Below are 24,933 nucleotides of genomic sequence, written 5' to 3'. Positions count from 1 at the left end.
TTTCTCGTGTCTCTGTGCAACTTCGTGCACTCTGCTCTTCTCCCTGCCTCCTACACAAACCACCTCTCCGCTCACTCAGGAGTGCTGAGGTGACCACAGGTGACAGGTGAGCTCAGCAGACTCCAGCAGTATTCAGCCAAACTCTGCTGACTTCCCTGCAGGCTACTGAGGTGTTCAAAAACAGACTCTGGAGCTTAAAACATGCAAACACGCTGTGGTGGACAACAGTGGATTAAGATGACCTACATGGGAGCGACAACAAACACATGGCGGAAGTTACAAAAACTGAAAGCCCCGTAAAACCTGAGGGATAAAAAACCCCCAAACATTTAAATGAACCATAAACATACAGATTTCCGTGATCATAAGATTGCTGTAGTGTCAACCTTTAATCAAAAGTTCATTAAGATGTGAATATTGTAATTTTAGCATTGACATTTATCGTTTTTGCACTGTCATACTAGTGAGAAACAACATCTCGTCTCACCTGTGTATTTCTCTGCAAATACTATGTGTGAAATGACAATAAATTAATCTTGAATCTTGTAATAGAAAGAATCCACGTCAGAGAGTTTTAAAGGATTAATAAACAGGTTTTAAAGAAAATGTACCAAATTTGTTTACATTAAATGGGAGTGGTTTTTGAATCAAATTGTGTATGGCTATAAATCAAATGTAGGTTTTTATAAATTGCTATGTTGATTTCCTCTAAATGGTTGAAGAAGAATCAAACAGGCCAAGGTAAAAAACAAAACAAAACAAAAACCTTCATTTTTTGCAGCTTTGTTGTACTGTTATTTTCTGTCTTTGGCACGAAAAATCTTCATGTAATAAAGGAGTTTTGTGGTACAATTTTTGGCCAGGTGCAAACTAAGAGTCAAAATCAAAAATCATTGCAAAGAAAAATCAAACACACTGTTGTCAGGTTAACCTTTTGAGTCAAACCCAACTGCCTGCAGTTCTTCTTTAATTTGTTTGCTTTCGCTTATTTCCTGCCTCTTTAGGCTTGTATGAATCACGAGGATGAATTAGAAGCAGAGGTACGCATTGCATCTGAAGCCAATACAGACAGAGCCTAATGGATAATTTGATAACGCAGTATGACAAGCAACTCAATCACTTTTACATGTTCAGTTATTAAAACATATTACGCACATGTTTTTTTTGTTTTAATGAAAGAAGTTTTGAAATATGAGAACAACATCATGACCTTGTTTAAAGTTGCATGACAAAGCTACATAAAGTTTTCTTCTTCTAGGTAGTTTGAGAAATATTTGCCTGCACACAGCCAGATGGCACACTGACAAACTTTATTACACTTTATAATATTCACAGAGAAATTAAATGCATAACATGAGCTTTATTCAAACGCCTATACCTCTCCAAGCAACATCCCACAATAAACCCCCTGATCAGCTCATTTGATAGTGTAAAAGAGATGGAGAATTATTACATGCTTTGAATCTGCTTAACAGAATTTTCATATCAGTACATGTAAGTCTTTGCTATCTGCATCTCAATATTACAAGGCTTAGCTTATATATAGAGAATAAGCAGCAATCTTCATAATGTTGTTCTTGACTACTGTTTTTGGCCACTTTAGCTATTTGTTTCAGTTAGTTCGTATACAAAAGTACAATAGCAACAAAGCCTTGTACCTTGTCACATTTCAGCTACAGTGTTAGATGTCCTCAGTAAATTATATCCTTGAGATTTAGAAAAAGTTGCAAAAATATTGATAGTTTGATGGTTTTGCCCAATGCTGTGGATCATGTTTAATTCATTACCCATCTTTCTGAAGCTCATCGCATTGCTCTTATTCTTGCCTAAAAGGATTTAATTGTGAAAAAAGTCACCAAACACAGTTTGTCACCCCTTTTTCCCACAATGTACATGAGACGTTACATTCTGTTTTGTTCACACAGACTATTCTCCTTTTAAAATGTAGGTGTTATTTGTAAATAAAGGAAAGGTGCCATTTTATTGTATAATCCGGAAAAAAGGAGGCTGCACACCAATCACAAGCATAAGCTCAGCACTGAGCCTCACTCAGTGTGAAGTATTGTTTGTGCCACTCTGCCTTCTTTACCGAGTGTTATATCCAGTTCTGATCCTCTGCTTTCCTGACCCTGTACTACATTTGACTCCGTTTTCCTGCCCCCTGGCCTGAATCCCGCCTGGATCCTGACTTCTCTTGTTTCTCCTTTGATGCTCCAGTGCTCGTTGTTGATCCCTGCCTGCCTGACCCTGATTTAGCTTTGTGGGCGTTTAGCTGAGCCAATGAACCTGCTGCATTTTTGAACCAGCTGTCTGCCTGTTCTTGTGACACAGACAGGATAAAGTGTAATAAAACAAAAATAAGCATATAAAAACTGCCAAAAAATGTGCAGCATTTGTGCAGTAAAATCATCAGGCAACCAATGACGAACAACAAATAGTCACTAATCACATGTGCAATATACATAACTAACCCAAAGGACCCTAAACACACTCACAAATGAAGAACTAAAAATTCAATAAACTGAGGCAGTGCTGCATGTGAGTAAAGCATTCACTGTATTTCCATATCTTTGTGTGAAAATTATTTTTTCCCTGCAATCTAGCTGCGAGTGATCACATTCATGCTGTGTACTCTGAGAGCAGCAGGGTCACAGACTGATCTGAGGTGGTGGGAAGATGCCTTCTGGACAAAAAAAAAAGCCACTCAGTAAGCAGTGCTTTGTCTCTGTGTATAAAAAATAAAACCTGTTTTACAATACGTTTCCATATGGTCACTACTGGTTCTCACTAATACTACTAGTCACCACAGCAAGTTATGAGAAGGAAAAAGAGAATGGAACAGCACGGCACAGCAGATAAACTCAAGTGTTTCTGTCCTGTTTAGAATAACTTTAAAAAAAAAGTTTAATTGACATGATTAGAAAAAATATGTTGATGATTATAGGAGAGAATACACACTTCAAATTATATCCCTGTCAATTTATGAGTGATTTCTGGTATTGTGATTTTGGAACAAAATCTATAACAAGATGAAACTTCTTTAACCTCTTAAAACCGGCCATCCACATGCGTGAACATCACATTTCGGGTTATATTACCACAGTAGTTCATTCAGCTTAACTGGGGCCCTGTAACTATATGTGTAGAGGGTTAGCTCAACTCAAATAATAGCTCGGGTCTGAAAAGGTTAAAGCTGGCTGGAGTCATTGTTAGTGTTAAATGGCTGCAAATTCAGATATGTTGAGAGGCAGCTGGGTTTTTACAAACTGTAAAACTGAAAATTGCCTGGGTTGTTTGTTTTGAGAAGTTAAATTCATATAGTTCTCAGATTGGTTACTTTAAATAGCTGTCTTAAGAGGACCATCTTCAGATTTGTGTGTACCTGTTGCTATGTTTCTTTAATTGACCTTCAGGTTCTAATTTGTTCTGGTTCATCTGCAAGCACAACTGTGCGCCTGAAGTGCAATGGTTCACAGGGAGAGGCGCGAGATTATTCAAAGGTCAAACCCCCATTTCTGTGAAACCATGGCAACCCTGGCTGACCTGTATCAGAAAGGCAGCTGCAAGCATCAGATAATAGAATAAAACTTAGCAGACAGAGCTTCAGGGACAAAGGTGTGGATTTATGTGGTGGCATGTCTTTTATGGAGCCATGTTAGAATTCATTCTTGCGGAAAAACAGACTAGGGCAACGTGATAGATCAAGGATCTATTCATCTCCATTATTAGATATGTGAAAAGTGGAAGAGTGCCAACAAAGATGAATAAGTAGAGGGGAGAGTGAGAGGGAGGCAAATCAGAGGGCAAAACTGAGGAGTCAATTGAGCTGTGGCTTCACACTCCATCCCTCTCCATCTCAAATGGAATCGTCAGGTCATGCTTGTTGCCATCATTAAGACTGTGTTGCTATGGCGATATGTGTAGTTGATCCTCTCAGCAGCTTGAGAATGTTTCAAAGTGACAGAGACGAGAGCTGGAGAGATGCTACAAAGCAGGGAGAAATGTGGAGGGTAGAGGAGAGACAGTGTGAGAAAGTGACAAATATAAATGTCATTTATTGTAACAAATGCTTTAAGGTTGATCACTGGCTTCTTCACTGACAGTGTTAAACTTGAGAAGCGGAAACTAATTTCAACATTTTGAGTTTGCTACATTCAGATGAGGATTGTTCATCTTTAAATTTCCCGCATATATCTTTAGCTTACTCTAGTAAATTATCATGCATGACTTCACATGGTGAGTCCTGGTGTCACGACTTCTGTAGCGCTGGGCTCATCATCAATCAAAGGTCTATGTTTAATGATACAGATTCTGTTCTTGAAAGTTACAACTTAGTAATATTTTCTTGTGATAAAATGCAGCAGGAATTTGAGCAACTGAAAAGAGAAAAACCTTCAACTGACAGAATTAGGAGCAAACAATGGCAGCAGCAGCAGCAGCAAGAAGAGCAACAAACACCTCCAGGTGGGCAAACAGGTCAGCCTTTTCTGTCTGAAAGCATGGGGGCTTTAAAAGAAGATTTTTAAGCTGCACAAACTCAGGATGGTAGTTATTTGTCAGACGCTGATTCTCCAAGTTGTCCCACTTAAAAAGATGAGAGAGGTCTGTAATGTTCACCATAGATACACTTCAACCGTGAGAGACAGAATGTGAACATTCAATCAAGGAAATCCCTTTGTGTGATTTTTAAAGAATTTCTTTGTATGATTGTTTGTAAACATGGTAGAATCCTGTTCCTCATATACCTGTTGCTTCTTCCTTAAGTTCTTTTGTCCTCCACTCGTTAACTGTGTTAAAAGCACCTGTTTGAACTGGTTATCTGTATACAAAGACATCTGTCCACACCCTTAAACTGTCAGACTGCAACCTCTCCACCAAGACGAAAGAGCTGTCGAAGGACACCAGAGATCAGATTATTCATCCCAACCAGATGGAATGAAAGAATCTACAATAATCATCAAGCAGCTTGATGAGAAGAGATCAACTGTTGGAGCAGTTATTTGAAAATGAAATAATACAAGACAATCTCCCTCAACCTGGAGCAGGAGCTCACCTGGTGGGGTACAAATGATCTTAAGCAGAGTTGGGAAATAGTGCAGAAATACACGGGGGAACTGGTCAATGACCTGAAGAGATCTGGGACCAAAGTAACAAAGGTAACTTTTACTTTACTAATACACTACGTAGCAGCAGAGCTCCAAAGGTCCCCCTGCTTAAACCAGAACATGTCCAGAGCTGTCTAAAGTTTACAGAAACCCTCTGGATGATCCAGAGCTCAGTTACATTCTTTTGGAAATCATGGTTTTAGATTTTGTTTTTTGAAATAAGATATTCTAACAGAAAAAAAAGTATATTACACATCCATCTCCTCAAAAGAAACAAACAAATTGGCACATTTTAAAGAACCAAGCAGAGAAAAAATGTCTCTTCCCCCTTTTATGCAGATTGTATAGTAAGGGAAAAAAACACTGCGCTTCTTGAGGCATATGTAAATAAATACTAAGATCGTTCATTACATATGGAAACCTAGGACAAAAACAATCAGTTGGCCACCATCCCACACTGGTGTTCTTAAACATTACCCCTTAAGCCTAAATGAAACAAAATAGGAAGTAAAGAAAAACAACAATAAAAAGATAGGTATGACATTTAAGAAGGCACAAAACTGGTTTCAAATTTAGGTCCTTATACTTGACTAGGCCATGAGTCCTTTACAATTGGGTTAAAGATTTCCTTCAGGCTTCAAAATAATTGCTGCTGTGCGCTCCAACAGAAAAAAAAAGAACGAAGGAAAAAAAAATTGTACTCATTTTAAAGTAGAGCTGCTGTCTGAAAGACAACTTCCTCCAAATTTTGGTTGACCACCTTTAACCGAAAATAAAGTAAATAACCACTTTGGTTTAGTTGAACGTTCTCTTGTGTCTCAGATTATATACCTTTCTTTAATCTAGATTAAAGGGCCTATATGATATTATTGAGCCTTTTATAGTGAACGATGTGTCTTCATTATTCATTCACTCCTTCGATCATTGGTTGACCTGCTCAATCACCTGAGCCACTGCCGCCCCATGATCACACTATAATATATTAGTTTTTTTCCCAGAGCATTTCTCCAACGTGGAGGTAAGACGACTGGATCTATGAGGCACCGGCTTTTGCCCCTTGTGGGTGCCGCCCAATTCATGACGTCAACTTCAGTCGACCTCGGCAGCGTGTCTGCGTCTTGCCCACAAAAACAAACAACATCCAAACTTTTGCAAAGACGTATGTGCATCTTGTGCATATAAAATGAAAGCCTGTGCTGGCAGAGCAGACTCTTCGTGGCAGGGGCTGTTCATGACTTGTCTACGTCAGTTCATGAGGACACAGTCGTTTTCGGGGAGTGGGAGGGGCTGGTGCTTTTCTGTGTGCTGCCTAATTCTATCCATCGGGGAGTCTGGTTGTCCTCAATCTCCTTGGGTCTACATTTCCCTAAAACTGACATGCATCTTGGCTTACAATGCCATTCTGGACTTTAACTGCTGTTCAAAGGAGGTTTGGTGGTCTCGACTTACCATCAGCGTCAAAGAATGGGCTGCAACTTGTCCAGATTGTGTCCAAACGAAGTCCTTTTCATTTCTGATGGTGAACTTCATTCCTTCTGTAGGTTTTCCAAATCTATTGCTTGGCTCAAGGGTTCAGTCAGCCTTTCTTTCAGGTTCCACCTTTAGTGAGTAGTAAAGAAGTCTTTCCCTTATGTGCTTTAAGGAACCTCATCCTGGTCCTCTTCAGAATACACTGCACACTTCAATAGGTTTGGCACCTTTTCAGATGGTTTATGGTTATCTTCTTCTGTTCTTTGTCTCCTCAGAAGGTGAGGTGATGGTATTCCTGGATCTTGCCTCTGCTTGGCGGCTGTCGTCTGTGGCATGGTGTCCCCTAGAAGTTACTCTGGACTGTATCAGCTTACAAGGCGAACGCAGAAGGTTTCCTTCTCCTTTCTATCAGTTGAGGCACAGGGTTTGGTTGGCAACTCCTGATTTTCTTATTTGTGTTGAAAGGAGAACCTAGGGACCACATTCCATTGACCCTTTTCCCATCTCCAAAGTTGACAGCCTGGTGGCTGTTTGTCCGTGACTTCTCCAGCCGCTGCATCTGTGGGGTAAGCAATACCAGCAGGACTGGGAGGATTAAGGTTCTGAACAGTGGGATATTTTATTTTAAAATCCTCCAACTTTTTTTCCCAACTAAATCAATTTCATTGATGCAAGAGACAGACTTGCATCTTGTTTAATAAATAATAATAATAATGATAATCTATCTATCTATCTATCTATCTATCTATCTATCTATCTATCTATCTATCTATCTATCTATCTATCTATCTATCTATCTATCTATCTATCTATCTATCTATCTATCTATCTATCTATCTATCTATCTATCTATCTATCTATCTATCTATCTATCTATCTATCTATCTATCTATCTATCTATCTATCTATCTATCTATCTATCTATCCATCCATCCATCCATCCATCCATCCATCCATCCATCCATCCATCCATCCATCCATCCATCCATCCATCCATCCATCCATCCATCCATCCATCCATCCATCCATCCATCCATCCATCCATCCATCCATCCATCCATCCATCTATCTATCTATCTATCTATCTATCTATCTATCTATAGTGAACAAAGAGGATATCAAAGGCTAAGTTCACACTGCAGGCTGAAACGACCCAATTCCGATTTTTTTGCCCCTATGCGACCTGTATCTGATCTTTCCATGACAGTCTGAACGACACAGATCCGTTCTTTTCAAATGTGACCCAGGCCACTTGGGTATGTGGTCTTGAATCTGATACGTATCCGATCTTTTAAAATGCTACCTCGGTCTGAACGTCTAGGCCAAATGTTTCCGATCCGTACGTCATTAATACGCTACAAATGTCATCATTCTGCGTTGAAGTAGGCGGGAACGAGAGCATAAACATCAACCATGGTGGACGATGCTGCTGAGACAAGTCAGTGGAAGGGAAGCTCGGTCACCGATTTGATTCATATTTGGGGTGACAGCTCTATTCAGGCCAAACTTCAGGGTTCTTATCACAACCGGGCGGTTTTTGAAAAAATTTCCAGTGAAATGGGCGAGCGTGGTGTTGAATCTTTCCCGTGATTACTCCCCCCCCCTTTCCGACTGTGGATCCTCCTTCGGGGTTCACTTCCTGGTTCTGACCCCTAAGATTCTCCAGAGCGAGTTAATGAAGAGTCAATAGCAGTTCTGCTGGGGGACACCTTCTTTTATTATCGTTCTCATTCCTCCCTAACACACAACATGAATGCGCGCCCCCACTGCCCCTCTCACTGGTTATTTCATGCTTTGTGGGATGTTTCTAATGGAGGATATATATATATATATATATAAAATGAAGCATAAAATCCCATTTCTGAATATGTCTTTATGTACACTGTAGTGAATCAGGAGCAGATGAAAAAAAATGCTGTTTGAAAAAGCTTGTAGCTGTGACATAGAAACTACAATTGGGGGCCACAAACTCCCTGCTGCAGTGCTCTATTCCAATGCATCTAGTTGCAGACAAATAGATCTATGTACGTCTTTGTTTTCCTCATCTGAGCTGACATCTGGCTAAAAACTGTACGACTGGACAGCTCCAATATTGCTCTCCATTTTTGTTTCACCAATATTGTTAGCTTGAGGTTGTGAGGGGCTGTAAGCTAACTGGAGAAAGTTTAAAAGGGATGATGGGAAAGGAGGGCAGGCTTACTCCACTGCCCATAACTCAGAGGGGAATTTCTGATGATTTCCTGCAATTCTGCTGAAATTATGTACTAGAAAACATAAGGTTGTTATTTTGGCTAAAAACGGCATAAACATAATTAAAAGACCACTGAGAACGCTTTAAAGTTGAAAACGATAATTGGAGTTGGAGTTCAAAAAGATAATACCTGTTCTGATAAACTAATTTTGAGAGAAAAAGCTTACAAACAATAATGCAGTAACATGTTACAGACAGATCCAGATTTTCGGTTCAAAAATGTGAACCCAACTCGTAAATACAAAAAGTTGCAGTTTTTCAAACAACCTCCAGAGGGAGCATTACTCCTTTAACTACCATGTGAAAGACAACCACATCTGCAGTAAAATAAACATGTGTACAGCCTTAAAACAAAAAAATGTTTTAATGTTTACAGCTTAATCTGGTGTTGACCACTATTTTTTAATTTTATTTTAGAGCTTAGCCTCTTGCATAATTAGTAGGGTTATTTTTTGGGATCTGGGTGGCTAAAAAGAAATTTTACCATATTTTGGGCAAAGGGTAAAAAAATAAAGCACAATAATGAACTTTCGTTCGGCAGCAGTCATTTATTTTCAACCTCATACTCAATTTAATCTAGTGGAAATAGGTTTGTCAACATAATAGAGAAAGATGACAAAGCATTGGAGCTCTGATTTAACTGGCTTTCAGCTAACAGAGGCAGCTGTGCAAGATAGAACCATGCTGTCTTGCAGAGAGCCCGGTTGGTGGGAACGTGCTCCTCCAATCTATCAGCTCTTTTACAGCATCTGACAGATACTGATATTAACTTGAAGGTGTCATTAGGAAAGGATGACCGGAGCTTCTCACTGCCTCACAGAGCGCTTCTGACTGACACTCACTAAGAACAGTGGAGGTCAGTCAAACTATTCTGGGCTCATTGTTTAAATCTACTGACAGCTCAGCTGTGTGTTAAAAAAAAAAAGGAAACACAATGTGAGTGAGTCAGAGGTCAGGTAAAAGTTATTCTTCATTCTCAGATTTAGGCTAGTGAGTGGCAAGACTGACCTCTCACATACCCCACAAGTCCCCAACAGTTCCAACAGCTTCATTTGAAAAAGACAACTTTACAGAGAATAACTTTTAAAAGAATAACAGAAATGTGTATGTTAGGCGTTCAGACATATGTAAACATAAAAATGCTGACTACAAAAAAAAAATAGTACCCCAACGACATTAAAAATATCATTTGACATCTGACGTCTAAATTAGTTGTGATCCAATGATCTCCATGGATGTTTTGATTAACCATCACATTATTGACGGGAGTTTTGTGAACAGGGCTGAAGAAAAAAAAACATTGGGAGAAAGAACTGTCAGACAGTATAATAAATAAGAACAACTATTAAAATCTGATGAAAATTAGTTTAAAAGACAGGGAAAAAAGCTCAGAGTGGAAAGCCCTGTGTCTGTGTGAAAATGTAAATTGAGCAAAGGTGACAGAAAACAGGTAATTTAAGTATTGGTCAAATTGAGTAAAAATAATAATACTTTTCCAGACCATTATTTCCTTTAATTCTATAAGAATGTTGATTTAAGCACAATTCAGAAAACATAGCCAACAGATTTCAATAGCAAACAAACAATTTACAAACAACGGTTTTCTTTTGCCAAAGTTACTTTTTTAAATTAACTATTTGTGAAAATATTACAAATATTAATCTAGTTTTTATCTGACAAGTTTAGCTAATAGTTTTTTCAGATGTTAATTTCAAATCGATGTTAAATTTGTGGCTTTTTATGCTTCCTTTGATGATGTGGTTTTACCTCACATCAAACAAATATCAATGTTTTCATAAAATGTTATAAGTAAAAATCCAAATTAATTAGATAAAAAGTAGTTTTTGGTCCATTTTCTCGCAATTTAGAACATTAAAATATTTCATCTTGCTTAAATAAAGACACAACATTTCTAACTAAATGCAGAAAGTCAAATAATGGTACTGTTGTGACTGGGGGTCAGTGCAGAAACTGTCCTGTTTGCTAAAAGCATTTGTCATCACAGAAAGAGTGTGGAAATGTAAAGATCGTGACACTATCTTTAATGCCTTTAGAAATAAAGAGATATGTTAAAATTCAAAGTTTGTTGCTCAAAAAACAAACTTCCTGTCTTACAAAAATAAGCAAACAGCTAAAAGAGTGGCATGTAGTGGAATCACTGAAAGTATGGTTTCTCTAATAAATCTGTCTGTCTGTACTAGAATCAACGTAAACATGAATTTTTTTACCTCAGCGTCTTTTGTAAACACTTTCTGATTTGTAAATTTTGTCGAGAAACTGCTGCTATATAGCAGAGGTTAATGTATTTTAGGGAGAAAATCTGTGTTGTGGAACCATTTGGCTTTTATCTTGTTATGTTGCACAGTTGTTGTAAGCTGTCGGGATTCACTTTTTTGATAAGATACCAATGTGAAGAGCTCCCAAGTGGCCAGCCAGGGCTTTTCTGACAGGAAAAAAATGTGTCCATACTCCTTTAGTAGCTTACATGGGTCTCTGTTGGTTGCCAAGCAACTGTTCCTGTCCCATCAGTAATCTAGCACATAGATAATAGTGTTTAGTCTATTTTTCACGTTTTTGCAACATATTTTAGTAACAAAATAAAACAAAATATTAAAAATTTCAGAAAAAAAGGCTTATTTTCTTGTTTTTATTAATCTAACTTATCTGATGTTTCAGCTGCTTCAAGCAAATTAGCAATTATTTTCATTTAACAAAACATTGTCCATAACTGGAAAAGACTGAGAAAATATCAAAACTTTCAGCAGGAGCCAGACCCAATTTTTATGTGGACTTATGTATTTTATTAACATGAAGTCCGTAGAAACATGAAAACCACATCGGTTTATGTTGCCATCACAACTAAATGAAAGCTAATCATGAACACTGGGGTCAACTCTTTCCTTCATTAACCTTTAAGCCTACATTAGTTCTCTTCTAGCAGGATTTATTGTCTGAGGCGGAAACCGCACATCATATTTAGTTTTTCACATTCACCACACAAAAGCTCCCATAATTATAATAACATGACTACATCAGTCTGGGAGCGATAAGCATCTGCTGCTTTGTCCTCGCTAACTTTGGGTCAATTCCTATCATTTCACTTTTCAACTCACATGCATTTGCCCTTATTTTCTTCATCTCTGACTGGCTTTCTGCCTCTCCCTGTAAATGTATTACTGCTCCTTTGTGTGCTCTACTTATTGATTGTCTAGAGTCCAGATGCTGGTTTTTAAAGAGACACAATCTGAGCAGATATTTCAAACATTGATAACAGTCTGGGACACTGTAAGAGGATGGGCAACGACACATAATCAGATTTTATCTCAAGGAAGTTCTCATTCCCCCAACGATTCATTAGGGCTGCAACTAATGAGTCTGAAAGTACCACGTTTTTCCCCCTATCATCTAAACAGTTTTATGATACAGCAAAGAGAATCTCACATGAATAAGAAAAAAAAGCCTGTCTGAACAAAGTTTCACCGTCAAGATAATTGATTATGACGGTAAATTCATGCAGCTTGTGATGGAATTTCAGATTTGTTTGCAGCTTTCATGTGTGTGCAGTTTGGGGAAACTGAGAGTGAGACTGTTAGATGATGAGACCTTTGAAGCTGTTAGGGGGAGTTCATGTTCACGCTGGATTATTTAAATATTTCATGGGGATGGAGATGCAAACTAGTGTTTGTAAGTAAGAGTCTTTTTCGTTTTGTCAAACAAGTGGAGGGAGAGTGATGCTGCTTACCTTCACGTGTTTTGACCGCTGGCCTGCAGTCTTCCTCAGAGGGTTTCATGCCCGTCATGGAGTGTCACCATCAGCTGCTTGTGATGGGCGTGGCCCGTCGGACAAACCTGTCAGGTCTATCTGAGTAACCGCTTCGAGATGCAGAGACTTAGATGCTATCACCCACTTGGGATGCTGCTTTCAGAGGAACACAACTATGGCAGAGGGGGTGTGGCCATTGAACAAAGCTGACAGCTGATAGAGACACGGTAGAGGACGGTTGTGAAAGCTTCTGAGAAAGACTGGAAGCCAGCGATCAAAACATGTAGAATTAAACTACATCTTTATCCTTACATTTGTTAGTAAAAAAAAATAAAAAAATAATGCAGATAAACAGACTAAGGTTTTTCTAAACCAGTGTTTGCTTTAAGTTTGCACCTTTCCACAAGAAAATTGAGGATCTCATTCACAACCAACAAATGGTTTCCCTTTGAATTACATAAGAGTGGTTTGCAATTCTTTCATTTCGTAATGGTGCCACAACTTTGTAACTTCCAATAATCCCTTAATACCAGTCAGTTTTATCTAACGTCATGATACGGATTCTTATATTTACTATCTATGTTCTGTAAACACGACTGGGTCAGAATTTTGATTAGAATGTCAGGAATAACACTGAAGAGCTTCTGTTTTTTATTCATCATATCTATAAATCTGTTTTGTCTCATATGATTGTTGCCTGTGGACCTATTACTTAAAAAAAATAATTGAAGTTTGAGGCAATGTTTTTGTACCTGCTCTCTGCAGAAAGGGAAAAATTTTCTCAACTTGGATGTCACATCAACTGACTGGTAGGTTATTAGCCTCTTCTTCCTCTCTGGGAATGTCCTTTTCCTCATTCAATAGTACGTAAGACAGCCTCAGTCTTAGTTTAAAATAGGAAAATACCGTGACTTTAATGCTTTCTTCTTACAAATAAAATTACAATCTAAATCCAAGTCCAAATGCTGGAGACCATAACTGAGATGCTACTTAAGATTTAGGGAGACGGAAGGTAATTGAGGTGATTTATCTTCAACTGGAAGAGTTATCTTCCTGGCTTTGTCCTCCATTATCTCTCCATGTGTACTTAGCCTTTGGCATGAATGTCACATCACATTGACCTCTCTTTTATACGGATACTATTTTATGCCGTGTAAAAGCCCTATCTTCACAGGTCAGACAGTCCGAACGAGATGTGAGCCACGAGGAAATTAAATGCGATAACAGAGAAAAGCAAAGACAGAGACAGCTGAGAAGTAACAAAGGGAGCTGGGGAGCCTGCACACTTTTAAATTCTGGTAAGGAAGATTTGGCCAACAAAGATCCAACGGTGGAAGAAGATTTAGCCAAAACAAAAAGACTAGAAATAGCAACACTGGCAAGATACAATTAAAGACAGCATCTGCAGGGCTGCTAGTTAAGGATCTGAGGCAGAAGAGATGTAAGAGTAAAAACTCTGAGATAAGATAAATGCTGACAAAACACTTACATTTAATTGTAAAAGAAGCTATGTTTACTGTTTTTTTTTTTATTTCTAACAGGCTCACTCTCTACACCTATGTTCTCGAATCCCCTCCATTGCAGCCAAGCAAGAATAAAGGTGTCAACACAAATAAAAACGTAAAATATTGACCAAATAACCAACACCTTGATTCACAAATAGTTATATGTGTAAAAACTCTACCCACGTAATGTCTATTACAGTGTTAAGATTATTTATACCTCAGAAAACAAACGTTTGCAAATGTTTCTGCAAAGTCAAAGAGGAAGTGCTTCACTCAGAGATGTTGGTTTGTGCAGACCTGTGAAAAGTAAAACAGACAGCTTATCTCCAATGGTTTTAATGGAGAAGAGGAGGTTGCATTAAAAGCACTTGGATCAATCTTTTTTATTATCATAGTGTGCTGTCACTGCTCGGGTTTCCTCTCAGAGTTCAAACACTTAATGGGCCTAAGTACCTTTATTTTCTGCAGTCAGAAGCTTGCCTTCAAAGTGAAACTATGGTGGGTCTCAAACTTGTAAAGCCGTTAAACGGAAAACTTGTTTTCCTTTATGTAGGCTTTAGAGGATCTGAACACCTTCATAAGGACTGCATTAAAGACCCACTCCAATGAAAAGGATGTTTTTAACATGTTCTTGTAGCATTTTTCTCATGAAGGAGAACACATATAGAAATTAATATAAGATTAAAATAGCATTTCTGAGAATTTCTTTATTCAAATCAGCAGAAGGTAAAAAATTTCAGCTCAAAGGGGAATTTCTGATAAACTACACTAAAAAAATAAACTATGGCTGTTAATACTTTTACTAAAGTGCATTTTGTTATTTTCTTAAACTCTTTTGATTTTTTACGCATTTTAAAAATGCTTGCATGAATATTACTGAATACATTTTATATTTTGCATTACTCACTACTAATTTAGGCATGCGATTATGCAACACTCTTGATTAGAATATTTATCCTCGTGGGATTCCGTACCTCATACAATATAAGCATGCTTTACAATTACGGTACTCAATGTGGTTGAAACCAGGCTTTTAAGTATATCTACAGAAAAGTTTTTTAGTGTAATGCCACGTCGCACAAACGTTGTTCTAGAAAAGCACATAGTTTGATTTTTAAATTTTGGCTAAAACAGCACAATCATATTTAAAAGACCGCTGGGAACACTTTTACAACAGATCAAAATATGAATGGAGAGAGACTTTAAAGTCATTTTGAAAAAACTATAATTAACTTATTTTCTCAGTTGAATAATGTATTTTTTCTAATATGACAATTCAATTAATATCAAATCAATTTTATTTATATAGCTCAATATTAGAACACAGTTGTCTCAACTGGCTTCACATCAGTAATTGCACAAAAACAGACTGAGCCATTGCAATTGCCTCTGACTTTAAATGCAAACACTGAAACACAGGTGACCTTCAAAGGTATCCTCCATATCAGATTACAGCCCTCTTTTTGATCAATGGTATTGATTTTTTAAAAATGTGAATAAAGTGGACGGATATCTGATGAAGAAAGCTAAACTAAGAAAACAGTATCTTTCTAATTTCTCTGTATTCACTTTCTTAATGCTTCATTTTGATCATGCAGGGTGGATTACTATCACAGTCTTCTGTTTGTTGGACAGCTGCTGTTGTTCATGGTTCCAAACCTGACTGCAAGTTCAATGGAGATCATTTTGAACTACTGCTGCAAGTTTATAAATCCCTCATTGGTGTGGGGCCTGTGTAGTTTCACAAATAGTACAGAGCTCTGAGATCTACAGGAAGCAATCAGCTGATTAAAATACAGTACCAGCCAAAGATACCAATAAATATGATCAGAAAGATGAAATCTACCACGTATCCTCTGGATCCATTTCCTACAGACCTCCTTAAACTGAACATTTCTGTAATCAGCGGGGCTATCAAGGGGACAGGTCGCCAGCCTGTGGTCGCTCCACCAGATCCCGGCCCAGCAACTCGCTATGCCCGGCGGTGGAACACATTTGCTTGCTATGCCTGCGGCTGGCTGACTGCAGACAGAGTGCCAGCCACCCAGGGCAATTATAAAATAGATACTTAATTTTGATTCTTGTTTTTATTTTCCCCCTCTTGAACTAATGTGGGTCAAAGAGACAGGGAAGTAGCAGGTTTTTGTAGCGGGAGTGGAGCAAATACCGGCAGGGACTGAATGATCTCATGAATGTGATTACCTATGCTTTTGTAGAGCTTTTTAAAATAAACAAATCCGATCTCTAAACATCACAGCAAGAATGATCATTCTGACAAATAAAATGACTGAGTAATAAGTGTCAATTTCTCAACACAAGTCTAGGGGATGTTGGCTTCTTGAAACCATTGGGTACTTCCTTTGGGAACATGAGAGGGGAGGGGTTGAGGTGTCCATTGTATTTACAGTCTATGATCAGACCACAAGACCTTGTTACTTAAGTTAGAGTTATTGTCTCTGTCTTTTATTTTATTTTTTTACATTTCTTTATAAGTAATGGCTTCTTCCCTCCAAGCTACAGATGATAATCAAGTTATTGAACAGTTTGGAATGAATCCTACACTCTCTTGACCTGGCTAAGTGGTTGGAGTGTTAATCTCTAGCCATACCGGTGTTCAGACAAGACAACACCAAACCTAGCAGTAAGTGTACTTCCATTTATTACAGACTTAGCCCAGAGGTCAAGTCAGCTCCCAAATCAGTTAACATCCGAGAAAAGGAACCTTACTGCCCTTACTGTGAAGAAACAGAGGATTACCGAGGAGGCTGTGATACATTTGTCAAGAAAAAACTCATAATAGATGCTGGTGATGTAGACAGAATCAATCTGATGACAATTACGTGTAGAAGAAACCCTGTAACACTTGTGGTGAACAATGTTCATGATAAAGCAATGGAGCAGAACCCCAGATCTGAGGCCTGCTGAGGTGGGGGGATGCTGGCCCTTGCTTTCACCCTATACTGAACTCCCAACACGACCAGCTGGTGGACCACCTAAAGTTCTTTTTGGGGTGCCCCAGTAACACCTCTGGGGGGGATTGGTGAGGGAATTTTCAACACCCTCTTGTTCTTAGTGGGAAGGCTCTTGTGATGGTCTCTGTGGTTTAGTCCGAGTGGTTGGCATCTTAATAGGATCTTCTGAGCACAAGAACATAACTTATCTCTTTTTGCCAACCCTTCACTAAACCTGACTTTACAAGGTGTTTTGCTTAGGCAGTAGCCATTAGTGTAAACATTAGGCACCATTTCATCAGGCTATATACCTTTAGACTGGTTCTTGTTCAACTTATTTGGAGGGATGGAGAATCTGAGCATCCACTTGATGTCTATGAATGCCACATGCCCCCTTTTGGGACTATCTGCTGTCTGTGCTTAGCTATTTACATTTTACAGTGACATGTTTGAGTCCATGAAAATGGTCATGAAGATGTTTAGAATTCTGTTACCTCACCATTTTATGTAGACAATTTCCTCCTATCACATCCTTTTACACAACTGGCAAAGCAACTTATTAACAAAATGAGGAAGCTTTTGGCTGCTGGACGATTTGAGATAAGGCAGTGGGGCTCGGAACATTTCTGAGGTAGTTTTTCATCTGCCAACAATTGCACAATGAGTTCCAGTTGAACTTTGACTAAGCAAACCCAAAAGAGACAACACTTGGTCTATGTTGATATTACACCACGGACACAAAGACCTCCCTGTTTCATACATAGATCTACCTCCACCCAATTTATTTAAAAGGTATAAGTTTTATCAAGCTGATGTGACACAGGGCAGAACAGTGGAACAGTGGTGTGTGCTCATGCCTCACAGCAAAAAGATCCTGGTTCAAATCCTGGATTAGACATTTCGATGTGGATTTTGCATGTTGTCCCTGTGCATGCATGCGTTTTCTCTGGGCACTCTGTCATCCTCCCAAAGTCCAAAAACATGCTTCATATGTTGATTGATGAATCTAAAATTGTCCCTACGCGTGACTGTGTAGGGGTGTGTGATAAGTGTGGCCCTGCGAAAGACTGGAGATGTGTCCAGGGTGTATCCAAAACACATGAGTGGCCAGGTTAAGCTCTGGCAACCCTGCAACCCTGTGAGGGATACTGCGGGTCAAGAAAATGGATGGACTATGACCTATTGGGTTTTATTACACTAAATACCACCTGAGTAAAGATATTTGTGCAAGCTATGCGACAGAGGAAGAGAATATAAGCAAATCCACTGTCTTGTGCTGTTATCATGTGCTAATCATGTATTAATTAATATGTGCCAGCAAGTAGGCAGGAATTAGCAGAAAGATGGTCGGCAGAGAATCAGTAAACACATGAACAAAAGAGGAGAGAAGGTAGTGGGCTCATGAAGTTGTCCATGTAGGTGGTGGCTGAAGAGAAATGATATGATTTTGAAACCAATGAAAAGAGTTGAAAAACAAGAGATTTCAAGCATCGTGATGCCTCATATTGAGTTTTGGAGGACTTAACAAAAACAACAAAATGACAAATCCTATTGGAGGAGAAATTCTCTACTAAGCCTTTATTATCCTGAGAGCACGATGTCTGGAGAGAAAATAAGTGATGCTGTAGCCACCTACACTGTCAGCATCACAAACAAGTCGCAACACCTCTTTTGGCAAAACATGACTCCTTATGTGAAAAAGCAAATAAGAGCAGCATTTAAGATGGAATCTTGCAAGAGAAAGCTTGTGCTAAAAGAGGGAGAAGAAACAAGGGATGGATCACGGAGAGAAGAAGCAGTTGTGAAGCTGCAGAAGAAACAGAGGAGATTTGTGTCACCATTGGGGAGGGTATCACTGAGTTTATCAGAGAAGTCTCTCATAATACACCAAGTAAGACAGGATTTATGTGAGGATAAAACACCCAAACACAAGTTGAGTGGAGCTGTAAATGCAATAGAGTAGTGAGAAAAGCAGAAACCTTAGCCACTTCAGCCACAACCACTTCAGAAATGTTATGATAAAACATCAGCTCTTCAGGTCAGGGCTGGCAGTCGAGTCAGAAATAAAAGATGCTCTTTTGAAGAGAGTCAAGTGGTTGATGACTAATATAAATTATTTTTTTAAAGATGGGAAAGTGAACATCTAAGCAAAAAAAGTCACCACAATAAAATAGTATGGCACAAGTACAAGGTAGCGGCTGAGTAGCTCGGTTGGTAAGGTGAGAGGCTACCATGCAGGAATCCAGGGTTCGGTTCCCGGAGGGGAAGAAACAATGGTGGGGGGAAGAAACAATGGTACTGGGGGCAATTACCGTATCAATAGCGAGCAGTTAACATTACTCAGTGAGGGTCCTTAGGCAAGACCCTTAACGCTACCACCTCCCGAGCGCAGTTCAGCTGCAGCTCACCGCTCCCCCAGGGGATCGGTCAAAATATATATATATATATAAAAATAAAAGTTGGTAAAAATGAAAGCCACAATTGAATCTCTTCTATATGAACTTCCAGCTGAATGTAAGACCTCCTAAGAAGTTTAGTGTCAAAGTCAAGATGTTCATTTCCTCTTAGACTCTTCTGGATCCCCTTTTTAAATCTCACTTCATAAAAGAACACAATTTTCTGAATGGACAGAAAAGTATGCACCTGCTATAACACAACCATATTATCAACCTCAAAATGTAAATAGTCTTTCCAGACCATTTACTTAAAGACCCACTCCAATGAAAATGGTGTTTTTGGTGATTTTAACATGTCGTAGTATTTTCTCAGAATGGAGTAAAAATGTAAAGAAAATGATTATTAAAAATGTGTTTCTGCATATTTCTTTACACAAATTGTGGTAAATCAGAGTAGTTGGAAAAAATGACGTTTAAAAAAGATTATAGTAGTTACATACAAACTATAATCAAAAAGCCACAATCTCCCTGCTGATTTACATTTCAATGCATCCACTTTCAGACAAAAAGATCCAACTATGTCTCAATTTTCCTCATCTGAGCTGGCGTCTGTCTCAAAACTTCCACTGGATAGCTGATATTACTTGCCATTTTTGTTGCAGCGCTAATGTTAGATTGGACTTATAAGGGGCTGTAAGCTAGTAGGAGAGAGAAAGAGATGATGGAAAATTAGTGCAGGCTGCGACAGACTGGCGACCAGTCCAGGGTATCCCTTGCCTACGCCCAAGTGGCCGGGATAGGCTCCAGCAAACCCCGTGACCCCAAAAGGGAATAAACAGTTAAGAAGATGAATGAATGTATCAACGTCAAGTATAACACTTCTTACTCGCTTTTTGATCGGGTGGAATCGTGCTGCAGGGTGGTTACAGACAAGAATACGACTAGAAGGTACGCTGATAAGTGTTTATGACATATAGATTTTCGGGAAAACACTAAGAAGCAATGTGTTTCACGCTAAAAAGTGTTTCGATGAGTCTGAATTCATATATCACATTTTAGTTGTTGCTGTGTCTCATTGTTGTTATGTTATGGCATTGTTTGGATAGAATTCAGTTAAAGAACTACAAGGTAGCTTTTAGGATGATGTCCCAGCAGCACCTGTCAGGCGCGTGCCGCGTAACGAGACACAGAAAAGCATGTAAGAACCATTTTCAGTGGTGTTAAAATACACGTTCTAACAAATAAACAGTTGGACCTTTTTTTCCTCTGATAACACAACAATCTTTGCTTTATATTTGTCCGCGACACTTTTGTTGCTACACTCCTAATCTGTTTAGATCTCATGGTCACTGGCTACGGTGGCCATTTGGTTCAGTTGCTCCATTCCGGGGACGGATTGTAAACAGACTGAGGAATCTCAGAGCGAATCGAAGATCAGTCTGTTTGGAAACGAACCGAGACCGCATCGAAAAATGGGTAAAGAGAGCGGTTCCTGGTCCCGGACCAGGGTCTGCTTGGGTGTATTCAGACTGTTAGAACATTCATCTGAGCTGCAGGCTGGTGTGGAGTCACATGCACAGCAGGCTTGTATCTCAAAGGTGACATCTTGCCTCTTTGCTGCTCTGATCCGAGTGTTACAGCAACGCTCGGGGGAGTTCAAACTGATGTTCTGAGACAGCAAGCAGATCAATGCTTTTTGGGTTAGGTAGGAGGCCTTGGATCAGGTGGAGGAAAAGGGATCAGTGGTGTTTCTGATGTGATTAACAGAAATGTCGTGAAAGTGGAGATCAAAATCAGTGCACGGACATAAATGAGGGTGGAAAAGGTGTCAAAGGATGGCAATGGGAAGACTAGAAAAGTAGATTTCAGAGTATCTAGTCTATAATGAAATAAATCAAAGCGCGAAAAGCCAAAAGAGGCAATTAGAATGTTGAAATTAGAAATATTTCAGAGTGTGGAGAAGGCATGACAAAAGAGAAATGGAGCAAAAAAGGCAGGAGAACAGGAGAAGACAATTTCACAGTGAAAGCTTACATTCCAGAGAAGCAGTGGAGACTGTAAGGATCAGAGGGTTCAAAGAAATCAAACAGTTTTCATTGACATCCACAAGTATATTTAACCATTATTTCTTTTCAACAACTTTTTTTTTTTAATCTTTGCTCAGGAGAATCTACCATGACCATCAAACTTCTTTTATGTCAAACAATAAAAGATCTGACAACGTGTTTTATTTTGTTTCGGATTTTCATGAAGAGTTTTTGTGGCTCATAAAAACAGTTTTGTCCTTCAATAGTGATTGCTGCATAAAAACACATTATGGGATATTATCACCTATATTTTTCAAAGTTTAGCCTCGTTGTCTGTTCTCTTATATTCTAATAAACACCAAACATAGAGGTTCTTAACCATAAACTAGATCTGAATATGTTTATGCCTTATACATGGGACAAAAAATATACCAACACCCTGAATTTTATGCCAGTTCTGCAAAATGACAATTTTTTTTTGGCCAATTTTGAGAAATATATTTGACAAAAAATCAATAACACTCTGTCAGAAACTCCTAACAGGCTTAAATCTTAAATCATTCTACAAAGAAATATGTTTTTACAAAAACATATCAGACCACGCAGTCAAGCAGTAATAATAAATGAATCGGTTTGTTCAAAAGGGGCCCACGTCCAACAGGTTTGTTTTTCCAGGAAATTATTTTAATTGCATATCTTTAAGGGAGGCTACACCAAATGATTAATACTTTACCCAGATTTAGCACCAGTTTACAAATGCGATAATATGAAGCACCTCACTTTTATCATTTCAGAGGACAAGCAAACTAAAGTCTCTGGACTTGGGCCCTTCTTAAATTAAACAGGGGCCCAAGTCCAGGAATTTTGCACTTAATGCATTGAAAATGTCAAGCATAGTCAATACATTACAACGGACTTGGGACTTTTTGGCATATAATCAGGTAGCTTTTCCCTTGAAGACCATGGAACATATAATATCTCTATTTTGAAAAATTGTGGATTTGGGCCACTTTTGAACTAACCCATTCAGTTGTTGGTTATGTAAAGTTTGTACCTACTAAGCACCAATAGCATCAAGCATGGTGTACTTATAATCCCACAGATGGTGACTAAATTATTCAAAATCCTCAATCATTTAAATAGGGTTTCAAAATTTTGTATAAAATGAAAAGGATTCTTTTCATAGTCCACAGCATTGAGGCAATTCTACTGATAACTCAGAGCTAAATTATTCATTTTGTTCAGTTCAATTCTGGTTCAATTTAGTCAATTCTGGGCACTCATTAAAAAGAACAAAATTATTTTTTAAGTTTAAAGCATTGTCACAAAGTACAATATCATCATGATGTATTCAAGATGATTTCATTTAGAATTGGTGGTCAAACTCAAAAATAGACAGTAATGACATCTAAAAAATAAATAGACAAAAAGCCTTACTTTCATCTGGATTTGGTGAGGCGAGGATGGCACTATGCTTCCTCTTCACCTCTTCAACTTTTTCTGCCAGAGACTCGATGAAACTGCGGATCTCTTCCACCTGTTAGAAGAGAAACCCAGAGGTGCTTTAGACGCTTGCAGAACCCCTGCAGGAAACACCTGAGATTAGCCGGACTAATGCAAACATCTGATGAAGAAAGGACATAAAACCTGCTTCGTCTGCTAAAGCGAACGTGTGACTGCTGAAGCAGGTCACAGAAGATGCTGAAGTGTGTTAAAACTAAAGGAAATTTAAAAGCATGAAGTCATTATTATTTCAACCTTTGTATTATAAACAGCTTACATTACAATAAATAACCCAAATAAGATGAACACTGTTAAAAGTCTAAATATTGTCACAAACCCGAGTGTGTGAAATTTGTTCTCACCTAACCCATCACCTGGTTTAACCATCTAATCCAACTTGACGTCAAGCAGTGGAGCAGTGGGTTTCATTTCTAAGGCTTTATTGGTACCAAACCATGGTTTGGAACCAAACATATCCTAGTCTCTGGGTTAACACTATACTATAGGTTATCAAGCAGAAGATAATCAATGCAAACAGCATATATTGACTGCAGAGGCAGTTGACTTCAATGGCAAATGCTAAATAGGCATTTTTAGACTTTTACCTGTTTTTGTGACTTTGCAACACATCTTCTTTTATTGTTTGTGACATCCAAGGAAATAAGAAAATGAGTCATACTCCAGCCTTAGTAAAGATAACAGTTTCCTTTTGAAATGCCTCCTTTTTACCCAAAAGAAGATTGGATGTTAATTTTTTCCTGATGTTTTACTTTGCTACTTAGAAAAAACATGATATAAAAGCAGCATTTTCTTGAACACCTTATAGAAAAACTCAGCTCTTAATGTTACTCACTTCATTTTTACTTTGACCTCTGCATCATCTGCCAAAAAGTTTGGATCTGACATTCTAACCAATCACCTGCCTCATCACCAGCTGTGCCACCTCAGGATCCTGCCAACAGCTGGATGAGCAGCAGGTCACATCTGTCAGCGACTTCATCAATCTGAGCTTTCAGCTCAGGCTGACGTCGTGCTCATCATTTTCTCCTGCTTTTTTGCACCTGCTCAGCACAGACTCTCCATTTACTGTCCACCTCTCCGTTTTAACTCAAATCTGTCATACTCTTGTGCTTTCCTCCCCAAAGCACATCCCATCATTCAAAAATTATCTTCTTAATTAATTTATAAATGAATCTTTGTTTTTTTTAAATAAGATAATTGGCTTTGGAAGATCACTTTGTGGAAAACAAATGTTGGAGGTGAGATTTACGTGAACATTTTTGCGCACAAGTTAATAAGTTAGAAAGGTGATAGAGAAAAATAGAAGAAACAGCAAAAGTAATCACTTATTTTTTAAATTCAATTTTCAATTAGTAGCCAGTTTGAAGATTGTTTTTGCATGAGAGCCTATCAGTGTTTGAGGACAAAGCAACAGACCTAACCCTTTAAATCTAAACTCCTCAGTGAAGCAGTCAAATCCACCAGCTGCTATTGCAGAGCGGAAAGAAATGTTTTCCAGCTTTCATTTGATTTGTGTCATTCCAGGGTGGAAGTCACATTTAGAACTAAATATAGAGAAACTGAGGAGCTTGAGGACACAGTGAGACTTCTTCTTGCTTCTGCCGATTTTATTATTGCGTCACCAAATAAAAAATGCTGGAAGCACAAGGCGAACCCTGTGAGACAATATGAGAGGAACAGGCTGATGTAATGATGCATACCCACACAAATAAGTAAAGATAAGGCCCAGATGCTTCGGTTACAGTTATGAAACTGATTTCCAGCTCAATAAAATGTGGTGGTTGAGTTCATTCAAAGATTATATTTTTCTTAAACATATTTTTTATCAGAAATTTAAGAATAAAACCTTTAAAAAAACAACGAAAACACAAATTTGTAGATAAATATTTTTCATTTTATGTACACATTTGTCATCGTGTTTGTTGTTAATGTAATATCCTA

The 24,933-nt window shown here is 38.4% G+C and overlaps 1 protein-coding gene and 1 long non-coding RNA gene across 6 annotated transcripts in view; one reads left to right on the top strand and one right to left on the bottom strand.

Annotated features, from left to right (window-relative positions):
* The window catches only part of stx1a (syntaxin 1A (brain)), a 75,302-nt gene that overhangs the window by 25,107 nt on the left and 25,262 nt on the right, over window positions 1–24,933 (bottom strand). For all 3 annotated transcript variants that reach the window (XM_011482505.3, XM_020708238.2, XM_020708237.2), the window contains exon 3: window positions 22,906–23,005. In XM_011482505.3, the coding sequence (XP_011480807.1) occupies window positions 22,906–23,005 (100 nt within the window). The remainder of the gene's footprint in view (window positions 1–22,905; window positions 23,006–24,933) is intronic.
* The window catches only part of LOC144981527 (uncharacterized), a 28,643-nt gene continuing 8,094 nt past the window's right edge, over window positions 4,385–24,933 (top strand). Inside the window, exons 1-5 of one of the 3 annotated variants that reach the window (XR_013647144.1) lie at window positions 4,385–4,464; window positions 6,851–6,965; window positions 7,041–7,141; window positions 13,764–13,887; window positions 14,131–14,212. This is a non-coding gene — a long non-coding RNA (uncharacterized LOC144981527). Of the gene's footprint in view, window positions 4,477–6,850; window positions 6,966–7,040; window positions 7,142–13,763; window positions 13,888–14,130; window positions 14,213–24,933 lie in introns of those variants that run through there. The other 2 variants (XR_013647143.1, XR_013647145.1) reach the window with 2 other exon arrangements.

The sequence above is a fragment of the Oryzias latipes genome, chromosome 13 (assembly GCF_053564925.1).
Source record: "Oryzias latipes strain Hd-rR chromosome 13, Olatipes_Hd-rR_3.1".
Classification (NCBI taxonomy): domain Eukaryota; kingdom Metazoa; phylum Chordata; class Actinopteri; order Beloniformes; family Adrianichthyidae; genus Oryzias; species Oryzias latipes.
This window is presented reverse-complemented; position numbering and strand designations above follow the sequence as displayed.